A 14,423-nucleotide genomic window follows, 5' to 3' on the forward strand; every position below is an offset into this window, starting at 1 on the left:
TAGCTCGGCGCACTGGTTGAACAATGGCGGCGCTTACAGCTTTGACAGGGCCGTGGAAAGAGGAAGGGAAGAGGACAACGGTGACTGCGAGATCCGTCGTAAGGTGCGCCTAAATGTTTGTTAGGCACCCACCATGCAGACTCTATTTATTACTTCGAATAATATGGACTTAGAGTCTAAATAAGACTTGGAGTTTTATTTTTCTACCTCTTTCTTCAATAAATATGCTGCCACATCAGCAAAATACCATAAATAATATGTAATTAATTGTCTTGGACTCTATGATAGAGTCTTGCATTGTGAGTGCCCTTATATATATATATATTAGATTAACAGGTTTGTTTTCTAAACCCGCAAACTAGGTGGCTACAGAATATCATATTTTGTAGCTAGCTACAGATAAGGCTGGGCATTCGGGTTACCCGATTTTTCCGGGTCGGGTAATTCGGGTAATGAAAATTGTTACCCGATATTAGTTCCGGAAAAACACTACCTGCAATTTCGGGTACCCGCTAATTCGGGTTCGGGTATTCCCGATTTACCCGAATTTTCAAAAAACAACACACATTATACAAAATTTCAATAGCAATTTATATATAATTTCAGCAGCAATTTGTATAGAATTTCAATAGCATTTTGTAGAGAATAATATGTTACTATCACTTGTTCAAACAAAGAGAATTATGTTCTAATAAATTGATAAGTTCTAATATTTAACTATCAACACATGATAAATACAAAGATATAGACAAATATTCGGGTAATTCGGGTAGTTCGGGTACCAGGGGATATTACCCGAATTACCCAAACTAATTTCGGGTAATCAAAATCGCTATCCGAATTTAGGATCGGGTACCTCGGGTTCGCGTAATTCGGGTACGGGTAATGGTTATCGGATAATTTGCCCAGGACTAGCTACAAAGTATACTCTCCCTATATATATATATATATATATATATATATATATATATATATATATATATATATATATATATATATACTAGTTGAATGCCCGTGCGTTGCTACGGGTAAACAAGATATCTCGTGACATACAATACAACTGCACGAGTACAAATTCATGTCATTACAAATGCTTGTGTATTGTAACGAGAGCAAAATAATACCATAACATACATTGCAACATGAACAGAATAATGTCATGGTATTTTTATGTTTGATCTTGGGTTGTACAATTCCATCTCAGCCCTTATAGCTAGAATGGGCAAGCTCATGCAGAACCTTGTTTCGTATCCTACCTATTGTGACGAATTCACAACTTAGATGACAACCTTCTTATTGTGTCTCGGATTAGTGGCGCGACCACAAAATGACCAAACAACGATGCCTAGACCCTGGAGCTCGTACACCAAGGTTGAGAAATTATTTTCAAGGATTACCACTTCATGCCTCACAAGCGACCAGCAGATGCCTTCTAGACATAGTATTGCTTCTGTGTTTGTCCGATCCCTGCAATGGAAAAAAAATATTGCTTTTCCATTAGAGATCTTTTATCCAGTTTTCAACATATTTTCTAACACTCCAAATCCACCTAATGAGTGTGGTAAAAGAGTAAATTGAAGTTAAACAATACAGTTTTCTCTAGCTCATTTCATTTATAGATATACAGTAGCCTTACTTCAATATTTGTTAGATAAACATTCGAGAAAAACTGAGTATGCCAAATGTTAGGAGTATATCATACTATAACAAATATTTTTAAGTGTCAAACAAATGATATTAAACAATTTGAAGGAATCATGAGGGTGACTAACTGGTCATTAACAATTGCAGGAAACTTCGGGGCCTACACGCTTCAAATACTCAACATATTTCTAAGCCAAACATATCAATATCTTGAGAACTCAAATTTAACAACCATCTTAACCTAGAATTTACTAATTATGTTCATCGAAAAATCAGGGCAGGAGAAGTAAATGTACCACACACTTGCTTGCACGAAGCATGACCTCCTTGTGCTCTGGTTTCACAGTGGGTGATTTCTTGATTTTGATGGTTAACTTAGTTTATGGTGATCACATTGATGTCATTTTTGTTCAACACTATATTTCACTGCCACTATGTCTAGTTCCTGCAAAGATAGTACAGAGCTTGGTATTCTCACAAGTCATGTCACTGTCATCAAGCAATTATTATTCTCATGCTTCACATTGTACTGAAAATATGTATATAACTATGTCATGCATAATCAAGTTCCATAACAACATCATTCAACTAATATAAGTTATGATCTAGGGTTGTCATTGGTTGAACGAACAATTCTGAGAAAAATGCAAGCAGAAAAAGAAATAAAACTTGAAGCTTAACTAAAAATCAAAAAATGGTTGCCTTGGATATTCTAAATAGTGTTGGGGATGGAGAAAGGACAAACCATGAGCCTATTCAAAGGGGAAAACAATTTTCAAGTAATCATAATGGATTATGTTGTCAGATCGATTATTCTAAGAACTGTCTAAACTATATCCAGCAGTGAATGCCATCATCTTCTTTGCTGCCGACAGTATGGACCCAAGCATAATACAGGGAAATGATCTACACAACGACAACATATTTTGAAAAAAAAAGGAGAAGAGAAATCACCACCAATACATACTGGATTTTGAGGCTCAGATAAGAATCTTACCCAGAGACTCACTCTCCATGTATTGTATATGTTGAGATGGCAACTTATTGAGCAAGGTTACTCTGCCTGTCTGAATAGTTTCACTAAAAACGTACATATTCAATTAGTTTGTTGGAAGGTGCAGGTACCTCTCGAAATGTCCAGAGCTCCAGTCTGAACTCATGGGCCATGGCCTTGGTAATTGGAGTAGTAGGCGTTACCAGATCTATCTTGAGGCAGAGCAACATGAAGAACAATTGTTTGGAAAAAATGGAAAGATAGAGCATAAACTAAGTAAAAGATACATCACTTTAACTACAGGAGCACCCACCATTTTAACATCCACCGACTGCAAACTTGGTTGTTTGTTTGAGATAAACGCAACCTACCAGTCAAAAATCAAACAAACAGCTGTAACTTGAAATAGAGTAGAGAATTAGTAAATTGGTGTGCAGCTCAATTTTATCTATAACATTTAACCTTATCAGTCAAGAAATCCAGGATTGATCATTATAATAAAGAAAGCATGGCTGCGACAACTGGATTCAAACAAGCAGAGAAAATACCAGTTGGTCAAGATGAAATGGTATTTTTACAATTATTTAGGGAACTCAATTGATTTAAAACACACAAGCATCCAATTCCATAATTTGCAGAATATTAAAATTGCCAGAGATGGACTTAGCTTGGATAGGATCTATCCAGGAAGGGTTGGCAGTTGGGGCACAACGATGCTGGATATATATAGTTGGGGCACAACTAATAATCATCACTGGCCTCTTTAATCAAGAATTGGAGATCTAAATCTTTTAACATATTGTATTACTGTGCCAACGAAGTTTGTGTATTCACTAAAATAACCTAATATCAGAAACGCCCTTCATCATCACCAATGAGGAAAGTTCTAATTCATCCAAAATTGAAACAATAAACAACAACATAAAGGTATTTCTTTCACCAGCAAGTGCAGGCACATTTGCTCAATGACACCACTCCATCCAAGGAAGAAGAAACCCAAGAAGGAGACCTGTACCTAGCAGGGTCGAATCCCATGTGGAGGGTGAGTCATAGCTTATTGACGCTGTACCATGGAGAGCTTCTTGTTTACCGTCATGGCTGACATACCCAACAATGGAGCAGAGCCCCTGGAGAGCGTTGTGGTAGGCAGCGAAGTTGCGGAGGATCTGATGCTTTCTAAAGAGATAGAAGGGGCTGCGGGACTTTGGTGGTTCAGGTGGTTGGTTTGGGTAGGGTTTGGAGTGGGGAGTTGGGAGAAGGGAGCCCGAGAGCAAGTTCGCCGCCGCCATTGCTAGGCTGGCTGTGGCTCGTGACAACGACGTTGACGATGAGGGCAAGCAGGGCATGTCGTGGAGGAGGCATGACGGCATCTGCGTGGATGTGGTGCCAGATGCTGCGGCGGCGCAGGTCCTGTAGGCAGTGGCGCGTCCAGCAGCATCGGGGCGGAGCAGCTCTGGGAGCCGGCGCGTCCGGTGGGTGGAGCAGCTCCGAGAGCGAGCTGTGGGCGGCGCTATGGTGCGGGCGGTGTGTCGCGACGGCGAGGGAGCAACGGGAGTCGCTGTGAATGGTATGTGTCCGGCGCACGGCGCCCGTCGCACGGCGGCAAGGAGGGAGTGGCGTGAGCTTGAAGGCGATAGGGAGGGGAGCTGGATTGAGATCGGAGATTGCGGGGGAGGGAGTGCAGCGTCGCTGGGGGTTGCGGCGTGACTGGGAGTGCGGGAGCGAGGGGAAGTCGGGTGGACGATTGCTTTTCCCGTGTTTTAGTTGTAGAGAAGAGATATAGTATAGGGTGCATTTTTCGTACTCCCGAGAGTAATTACTCTCATCTTCAATAAACCACATTACGTATGTATTCATACTTATTTATCGGTTTGAGTATGTTCATATACTTATATTAAGATACTCTAGATCTTACCATGCGAAAAAATTTCAAAGGAATCCATATTTTTTAATATATTACTAAAATGCCACTAATGTAGTATATATAATAAGCATAACCACATACTCTATGTATGTATACATACTTAACATACATACTACATTAGATGGTTTAGTATGACCATATACTTCGTCTACATACACTTCATCGCGTCATATACACCCTAAATCTAGAGATATACACATGGGAGTAACTACTACCGGGAGTAAAAAGAAATTATATATACAAGTGCTATTCTATACCCTAGGTGTAGAATATTATTCTACACCGAACCATTATACTGAACAAAATTCAGTATCATTCAATATTCGTGTTTCAGTATTGTTCAGTATTTCGTGGTCCTGAGTGTAGTATGAGATGATACTGAAGGTTGTTCAGTACTGCCGTATAGCCATGAATTTTGCGCGAAAAATGCCACGACTTGGGCCACACGAGGGAGCCGGGCGGTGCGCTGGCTGTTTAGGCCGTCCCACAACTAATTTTTTGTTCATATTTTTTAGGGTTTTTTTTGTTTCAACCTTTGCCGAGTGTCCGATAAAAAACATTCGACAAAGACAGCTTTGCTATTTTTTTTTGCCAAAAGCCTTTGCCGAGTGTATTTGAGACTTGTGGCAGTTGGCAAAGCCCCAGAATCCGGCAGTGAATGCTAACTCATCATGTGGCCAATAAGATACACTTAAAAATTGAGAAGCCAAAAAAAATATTATCTTAAACTTTTAAAGAATGAGAATACAAACTATTAAAGAATGAGAATACAAACTATTAATAACTCAAAAGATTTGTTTCTTAAACAAACCATCAAAGCAACCTAGCAATGAGATCTAGAAAAATGACATATAGTTAACTAGCACTATCTATTTCTAGATGAAAGCTGACTCTAGCACTATCTATTGCTAGATGAAAGCTAACTAGTTAACTATGATATTATATGTTTATTTGCACAACATTCATTGTTGGATTCGAGCACACGAGGCTATCTTCAGTTCCGTTACAAATAACTAATGTTTGCACAAATAGCAAACACACACCGAGTGAAATGCATGTGATTCACATCTGTAGTCCTTTACATATGAACCATCAGAGCATTTGCCTTCAATAAAACAATTTGCTTTGCACATAGGCTTGAAGCAAAATGGATGAATTTTAACAAATTGCCTGCAAGTTTCTGCATAAAATGCATTCACAAGTTAGTAGATTATAATCACAAGTTACAAGAAAATATTTGTGAAGGTAGTAGTAATATGTAACACTAAATTTCTCGAAAATTCTCAATTACCAAACACAGTGAGAAAACAAACCTGCCAAAGTAGGATTTGCATGTAAGACAAGCACTAGAAAGAAGCCTAAAGCAACATATCTTGCGTCCATAATGGAAGTAATTTTTCCTAGGATATGACTTGGAAGTAAGAGACCTATGATGTTTTGTGCATTTATGAGTTATGGTATTAATAGAGAGTGGAAGCACTAATAATAGAACTACAACTTACCACAACCACACAACTGCGTATGTTGGAAGATTTCAACTTAACTAACAATTAGTTGCTAGTAGTAGACTAAAGCTCAAGAGAGAATGATCTCGAATTAACCAAGCATTCTGTGAAAGATCTAAGTATTCTAGGATCCAAAGATAGATAAGATCCAAACAAATCGACATCTTTGACAATATCAAAACTAACATGCAAACCACTATGCATGAAAAGAATAGAATCTTGTATGGCCTGTTGCATTTGTGATCTTCTGAGCGAGTCATGTTTGCATGTAGGAGCATGTACACCTAATAAAAGACTAACTTATTTTTTCCCAAATGTGTAGTGGTGGCCTAAAGGCTTTATTTTTTTCTTACTTTTACCTTCAAAATAAAAAAGGACTAGCCTCTCGATCTCATTTACAACACATTTTTATGCATTTATTCCCTCACGCATCATAAACTAACTAGGAACCGATAATATGATTAACAATTTAGGGTTCATTTGGTATGATCTCCGGAGTAGCTCTAGCTCATGCCAAGCCTTGCCAAACGACCATCAAAGAAAAGGCTCCGCTGAAGAAGCCGGATGGAACCACAAAATTGCATTGTGGCTTCTTGCTTCTCCTCACAAATTTGGCACAAATTATAATAATAAAACTGTTGCCGGAGTTAATTTTGCCAAACATTATTTTTCAAAATAGCTTCGGCTCCACTTTGTCCTTGTTTAGTTCCCAAAAAGTTTTACAAAATTTTTCAGATTTTTCGTCACATCAAATCATGCGACAAATGGATGAAGCATTAAATATAGACAAAATAAACAACTAATTACATAGTTTATCTGTAATTTGCGAGACGAATCTTTTGAGTCTTGTTAATCCATGATTGGAAAATATTTGTCAAATACAAACAAAAATATTACATTGTTCATTTTACAAATTTTTTTAGAACTAAACAAGGCCTTTATAAGTTGCCCACAAGAGGAGCTAGTCCCGCCAAACTGACCCTAAATAGTTTAGGAAGAATTTGCAATCCTAGTAGACGATGATGAGGTGTTGTTAGATGGAAAAACAACATCATACTCAATTACAAACATAAGTTAGCAGTCAAATAAGTTTCGTTGTTTGTACCTTGGGCCTTGTTTAGATGTGAAAACTTTTTGGATTTCGCTACTGTAGCACTTTCGTTTGTTTGTGGCAAATATTGTCTAATCATATATTAACTAGGGTCAAAAGATTTGTCTCGCGATTTACAGACAAACTGTGTAATTAGTTTTTGTTTTCGTCTATATTTAATGTTTCATGCATGTGCCGCAAGATTCGATGCGACGGAGAATCTTGAAAACTTTTTATTTTTTGGGGTGAACTAAACAAGGCCTTAGTGATACTCGTGTGAGCGTTGTTTAAGCAAGTTCGCTATTATACTCAACTACAACATATACTCTGGATCAGGAGGAGATGCGGAGGAAGCAAAGCAATAGTAGATTTAGAAAATGGAAATTCTCTAGGTTGACTAGCTAACAGAACTCCTATTAGTAACGGCTCAGTTTTATTATTATAATTTGTGCCAAATTTGTGAGGAGAAGCAAGAAGCCACAATGCAATTTTGTGGTTCCATCCGGCTTCTTCAGCGGAGCCTTTTCTTTGATGGTCGTTTGGCAAGGCTTGGCATGAGCTAGAGCTACTCCGGAGGTCATACCAAATGAACCCTAAATTGTTGATCATATTATTGGTTCCTAGTTAGTTTATGATGCATGGGGAATAAATGGATAAAAATGTGTTGTAAATGAGATCGAGAGGCTAGTCCTTTTTTATTTTGAAGGTAAAAGTAAGAAAAAAAATAAAGCCTTTAGGCCACCACTACACATTTGGGAAAAAATAAGTTAGTCTTTTATTAGGTGTACATGCTCCTACATGCAAACATGACTCACTCAGAAGATCACAAATGCAACAGGCCATACAAGATTCTATTCTTTTCATGCATAGTGGTTTGCATGTTAGTTTTGATATTGTCAAAGATGTCGATTTGTTTGGATCTGATCTATCTTTGGATCCTAGAATACTTAGATCCTTCACAGAATGCTTGGTTAATTCGAGATCATTCTCTCTTGAGCTTTAGTCTACTACTAGCAACTAATTGTTAGTTAAGTTGAAATCTTCCAACATACGCAGTTGTGTGGTTGTGGTAAGTTGTAGTTCTATTATTAGTGCTTCCACTCTCTATTAATACCATAACTCATAAATGCACAAAACATCATAGGTCTCTTACTTCCAAGTCATATCCTAGGAAAAATTACTTCCATTATGGACGCAAGATATGTTGCTTTAGGCTTCTTTCTAGTGCTTGTCTTACATGCAAATCCTACTTTGGCAGGTTTGTTTTCTCACTGTGTTTGGTAATTGAGAATTTTCGAGAAATTTAGTGTTACATATTACTACTACCTTCAAGAATATTTTCTTGTAACTTGTGATTATAATCTACTAACTTGTGAATGCATTTTATGCAGAAACTTGCAGGCAATTTGTTAAAATTCATCCATTTTGCTTCAAGCCTATGTGCAAAGCAAATTGTTTTATTGAAGGCAAATGCTCTGATGGTTCATATGTAAAGGACTACAGATGTGAATCACATGCATTTCACTCGGTGTGTGTTTGCTATTTGTGCAAACATTAGTTATTTGTAACGGAACTGAAGATAGCCTCGTGTGCTCGAATCCAACAATGAATGTTGTGCAAATAAACATATAATATCATAGTTAACTAGTTAGCTTTCATCTAGCAATAGATAGTGCTAGAGTCAGCTTTCATCTAGAAATAGATAGTGCTAGTTAACTATATGTCATTTTTCTAGATCTCATTGCTAGGTTGCTTTGATGGTTTGTTTAAGAAACAAATCTTTTGAGTTATTAATAGTTTGTATTCTCATTCTTTAATAGTTTGTATTCTCATTCTTTAAAAGTTTAAGATAATATTTTTTTTTGGCTTCTCAATTTTTAAGTGTATCTTATTGGCCACATGATGAGTTAGCATTCACTGCCGGATTCTGGGGCTTTGCCAACTGCCACAAGTCTCAAATACACTCGGCAAAGGCTTTTGGCAAAAAAAAAATAGCAAAGCTGTCTTTGTCGAATGTTTTTTATCGGACACTCGGCAAAGGTTGAAACAAAAAAACCCTAAAAAATATGAACAAAAAATTAGTTGTGCGACGGCCTAAACAGACAGCGCCCCGCCCGGCTCCCTCGTGTGGCCCAAGTCGTGGCATTTTTCGCGCAAAATTCATGGCTACGCGGCCCACGACCTCTCCCTCACGTAGTACCTCCTCTAACCACTGCACTACACACTCACATGTGTCTATAAGTCATTTCGGTTCCCCACAGAGTTTAAATTGCTTTTTTTTATGCCCTAAATGAATTCAAATCAAAAAGTTGTCAACTACAAAATTTTATAACTTTCTGAGATCTACACTTTTTTGTTTACGAAGTTTCTCCATCGGAGCTCGTTTACAAAATTTGAATTTCAAATTTAAGAGATTCAAACGTAGTTTTGCATGACAAGGTTGTTTCAAATCAAAAAGCTGTCAACTAAAAATTTTACAACTTTTCAAGATCTACAAAGTTTATTTTGGTTATTTTTCCATTTGAGGTAATTTAAAAATTCGAATTTTCAAAATTTCAAATTCAAACATAGTTTTGCATGACAAGATAAATTTAAATGAAAAAGTTGCATACTATAGAATTCTATAACTTCTCAAGATCTACAAATTTATTTTGGTTGTTTGGTCATTTAACCATTCAACATCGTACTTCTAACATTGTTCATAAATCTTACATATCTCTCTTGTAGTTTGATATGTAAACGAATTTAGTTTTATTTTGTCATTTGAAGAAATGACCAAAATAAACTTTGTAGGCCTTGAAAAGTGTTACAGCTTTGCAGTTGAAAACTTTTTCATTTGAAGTCATTTTAGGCCTTGTTTAGTTCTTCAACGAAAACATTTCGTTACACTGTAGCACTTTCGTTTGTTTGTGCTAATTATTGTTCAACTATGGACTAACTAGGCTCAAAAGATTCGTCTCGTCAATTTCGACCAAACTGTGCAATTAGTTTTTATTTTCGTCTATATTTAATACTCCATGCATGCGTCTAAAGATTCGATTTGACGGAGAATCTTGAAAAATTTTGCATTTTCCGGTGGAAGTAAACAAGGCCTTAATGTATCATTACATTGAAGTTGCAGTATGTTGGGCATTATGACATGCAGCATGATTTGTATTATACCTGCAGCATTAATTGAATGTACTATTTATTGTCAGTTTTTTTATTGAACAGTATCTGAAATTTTTGTTGAACAGTATGAAATATTTTCAACTAGATTTTTTTAAACCAAAAACTTTTTGATTTTTGGTACTGTAGCACTTTTATTTTTATTTGCCAAATTATTGTCCAATCATGGACTAACTAGACTCAAAAGATTCATCTTGCGATTTATAGGTAAACCGTACAATTAGTTTTTATTTTTATCTATATTTAATGCTCTATGCCTATGCCGTAAGATTCTTGAAAAGTTTTTGGCCGGGAAAGAAGGGGCTACCACCACCATACCACTACAGTCTGCAGGAGGTGAGGGGCAGACGAACAGGCCACACAGTGACACAGCACAACAGATCCTCGGCGGTCGGCGCAGTAGCCACAGAGATGGCCCTCGGCGACAGCGCCACCGGCACCCCGCCGCCGGTGGCCAAGCTCTCCATCTCGGGCGCGGCCCTGGCCGCGCTGCTGCACCGCTGCGCCGCCGCCGCCGGCGACTGCGACGGCCTCCTCTTCGGCCGCGCTGCGCACCTGCCCGCGCCGCCGGCCGCCCTCTCCGACTACGACGACGCCGCGGCCCCGCCCGCCCCCGCCCTCTCCATCTCCGTCTCCGGCCACTGCTCCCTCTCCAGCCCCTCCTCCTTCTCCGATTCCCTCGGCCGCTTCCATGCCCCCTCCTCCTCCCCCGCTCCGATCGGCTTCTTCTCCTCCCGCCGCCGCACGGCGCTCCGCCCCTCCATGCGGGAGACCGCGCTCGCCTACTCCCTCTCCGAATCCCTAGCCTCCGCCCACCCGCTCCTCCTCATCCTCGTCTCCCCTTCCGCCTCCCCCAACCACTCCACCCACTCCTACGACTACCGCGCCTTCCTCCTCCTCGCCGGCCGCCTCGTCCCGGCCTCGCTCGCCGTCGTGAACGTCGGCCCCGGATTCCGGGACCAGTACCACGCCTTCACCGCCGACTCGCCCATGCCCTGGCTGCCGTCGGCGCCGGCGCCTGGGCACGCTCACACCATCGCGGAGCAGAAGGCGGTGGATGAAATGGTGGACGGGTTTGGGGTCGGGAGGCTGCAGGGGGTCCTCGGCTCTGCGGCGGGGCAGGCGGCCGAGATGGATGAGATGTACGCGGGGATGCTCAGGAAGCTGGGGAAGCTCGCCAGGGAGGTGGAGAAGAGCAATCTCCGCGTGCTCGAGCAGGTCTGGTTCTCAAATCATTTGATTCCTGTATCCACTGTTGATGTCCATCATAAACTGATTCTCTTTGCATAACTGTGATTCTGTGTGATTGATTGGCCTAATAATTGCTTAAACTGCCTATTGCTAGAATTGTGCATTGTTGGTTGTATATAGAGGGTGCGGGTTTGTAGTTGTCGCCTTCTTGCATTGTGGATTTGTTGTCAACATGGGAAACTCAGATGACACTTGCATAGCGGAGTTTGGTTGTAACTATGATTCAGTTTTTCGGTTGCCTAAAGTGTCTTGTAACGTTAGATTCGACCATTTAACAGAAGGCGGATATAGGTTCCACTCAGCATTCACCATATGGTGCCTGAATTCTCCCATGCACTCCTTGTTTTGAACCAGCTGTATGCATTAGTACAGAACTATCCGGTAACGGACTAGGAGGCACTTGCACAGTTGCACTATCTATTAGATAGCTCTTCAGTTTTTTTAGCGAAAACTGTTAGAATCTTGATGATCTACAAAGCCACATCAGATGGGCATCACAGCCCTGCAACTATTATACTATCTGATTGTATTTGGCAAGACACATCACCATCTAAAAGTGGGGTGGGGGGGGGCAAGGACGAGAGAGGAATATCAGTTCCATCATGCCATAAATGGATGGCACAAAATGGTGTTTCGAATTCCTTAGTTTCTTAGGTCTGTTTGAAAATTATTACAACAGTTGGATTGTGACTATAATCTATATTTACAGTTGACTAAAGCCCTAAACTGGCATGTCATACCAATTGCTTCCATTTAACAGTAGCCTGAATATTCAAGGCAGATTGCCTGAACTCTCCCGTGCATTCCTTGTTTCAAACCGTCCACGTTCATTGGTTTGGAAGTTTCTGGTAACAAGCTAAGGAGCACTACCATTAGACAACTCTGTTTTTTTTCCCTTTTGGCGAGGAATAAAACTGGAATCTTGGTAGTTTATTAAGGGCTTGTTTAGATCAAAAACACTTTTTGGATTTTGATACTGTAGCACTTTCGTTTTTATTTACATTGTCCAATCATGGAGTAACTAGGCTTAAAAGATTCGTCTTGTGATTTACAGGTAAACTGTATAATTAGTTATCTTTTTTATTTATATTTAATGTTTCATATATGTGCCGTAAGATTCGATGTGATGGAGAATCTGATAAAGTTTTGGGTTTTTGGGTGCATCTAAACAGGGCCTAAGTCATATCAAATGGGCACTGGGGGCTTGTAACTACTGTATTATTGATTGAAGGGGGAAAAGGAAACAAAAATTTCAATTCTAGCATGCTCAACATGAATGACCCAAAATGCAGCAGCAAGCCAGTCCACCTGTGGACTGTGTTATAGAGATCGTCAGATAGGAACTTCCAATGTTGGAAAATGGGATGGCGGCTTATGCTGGGCAGCACCATAAAAATGTTTGGTGAGGTTGTGGCGATTGGGGTTTGCTAAAACAACTCTTGTGAAGTTTTAGGCTTGCTGCTTTTCTTCATGACAAGCAAATGCAGTAGATGGTGAGTTGAGGAGAGATCGATGAAAATGATAAAGGCTAAAAGGCCTATTTATGTAGTTGCAGACTCGTACTTGTTTCTATTTGGTTGATTTGTTGCATATGGGAAGCACTGTTTACATTTGGGACCCTGTGAAAATTACCCCATAAGCTGGGGCTCCTTAGGGCCTATCTGTCAGGTGCCAAATTCTTAAACTACCGCAAGTGCTTGCTCTCTGTTATACATTGTTATTAAAATGACTTGGTCTGAAAACTGAAAAGATCAATCCTTTGTTGCATAAAAAAGTTGGAGCCCTTATCCTCTGATCAGATTTTTATTTATGGCCCCCTTCCCCAGTTGTTACTGAGTGAATAGTGGACATCTTCTCATCAGTTATTGATATTTGTCCTTCCAGTCCATTTTCCAATTGCTTTCTGAAGTCAATTCCCTTATCTTTTATTCTTATTCTTTGTAGGAAAAGCGGAACCTGGTGCTGAGGTATAAATATGCAGGAATGGAGTAGGACCAAAGTGTTTCTGGTCTTAGCAAGGTATATATGCATCCTGAATTCCTGACTGAGTTATGGTGTTCTGTCAGACCCTTTCTTAGTGTGTCATGCAGATTTGTAATGACCTGAAATGTTCATTAGTAGTTCCAAGTCGCACTCCTGTTTTGGTAACATTATTTTTCATGTGCCCTGTATTGTGTTGTGACTGACTGCTTTTGTTAGTCTGAAGATATCTGTATCATATCTTTTTGAATTTTGACAGAAATGGCTGGAACACTGCCCTTCATATTAGACCATGGATAATAATTACCTAGACACATATCCTGGTAGAGTAGAGTATGTTATTGGAAAGTTACTTTAATCTACAAGTTGTTGGGACTGATTTAAGGTACTTAGGAACAGCACGAATCATGCATTCTGAAAGGCTGCAATTCACTGCTCTCTTAGTTCAATAGCTAGTGTATGTCGATCTCATTCTCACCCTTTGTGCGCCAGGATACCCTGGTGCTGATCAAGGCTCTCTTCTTGAAAAACATCTGTCCATTTTGCTCCTTGCACATGTTCCACCATGTAAAGAATGGCCCTCTGCTTTATGTTTCCACTAATCCCTGGTCTTATGCACCTTTGTTTTCCTATTAAAACTAGTATGCTGCTACTGCAACTATGCTGGACTAGTGTGTTCTCGTTTGTTTATCACTTCCTGCACAAAGCTACACTTTGATACCAGATGGTGGGGCATCAGAGAAGCTCCAAATTATGGAACCAACATAAGGGCTCGTGTTCAATCCCTACCATATTTTAGGCTGACTAAACAGCACTGTCTAATTGGGACTTGGGAGAAGATGCGATTTTTTTTTGGCAAAAAAAAAG

General features: G+C 39.6%; 2 protein-coding genes across 2 annotated transcripts; one reads left to right on the forward strand and one right to left on the reverse strand.

Annotated features, from left to right (window-relative positions):
* On the reverse strand, positions 1,076-4,379 carry LOC110435303. Its single transcript, XM_021460742.1, has 2 exons — positions 3,654-4,379; positions 1,076-1,467 (listed from the first exon to the last, which is right to left on the reverse strand). The coding sequence occupies exons 1-2, from the start codon at positions 4,006-4,008 to the stop codon at positions 1,433-1,435; spliced, it is 390 nt and encodes a 129-aa protein (XP_021316417.1). The 5' UTR covers positions 4,009-4,379; the 3' UTR covers positions 1,076-1,432.
* Positions 10,668-13,866, forward strand: LOC8079981. Its single transcript, XM_002448829.2, has 2 exons — positions 10,668-11,543; positions 13,521-13,866. Exons 1-2 carry the CDS (start codon positions 10,737-10,739, stop codon positions 13,566-13,568), a joined length of 855 nt encoding a protein of 284 aa, XP_002448874.1. The 5' UTR covers positions 10,668-10,736; the 3' UTR covers positions 13,569-13,866.

This window comes from Sorghum bicolor, chromosome 5 (genome assembly GCF_000003195.3).
Source record: "Sorghum bicolor cultivar BTx623 chromosome 5, Sorghum_bicolor_NCBIv3, whole genome shotgun sequence".
Lineage (NCBI taxonomy): Eukaryota > Viridiplantae > Streptophyta > Magnoliopsida > Poales > Poaceae > Sorghum > Sorghum bicolor.

Bases quoted from the DNA above. Each gene is read 5' to 3' on its own strand.
- LOC110435303 (XM_021460742.1), bottom strand. From the start codon at position 4,008: ATGCCGTCATGCCTCCTCCACGACATGCCCTGCTTGCCCTCATCGTCA. The intron at 1,468-3,653 runs GTACAGGTCTCC...TTTCCATTGCAG, and splicing joins ATGGGATTCGACCCTGCTAG to GGATCGGACAAACACAGAAG.
- LOC8079981 (XM_002448829.2), top strand. From the start codon at position 10,737: ATGGCCCTCGGCGACAGCGCCACCGGCACCCCGCCGCCGGTGGCCAAG. The intron at 11,544-13,520 runs GTCTGGTTCTCA...TATTCTTTGTAG, and splicing joins ATCTCCGCGTGCTCGAGCAG to GAAAAGCGGAACCTGGTGCT.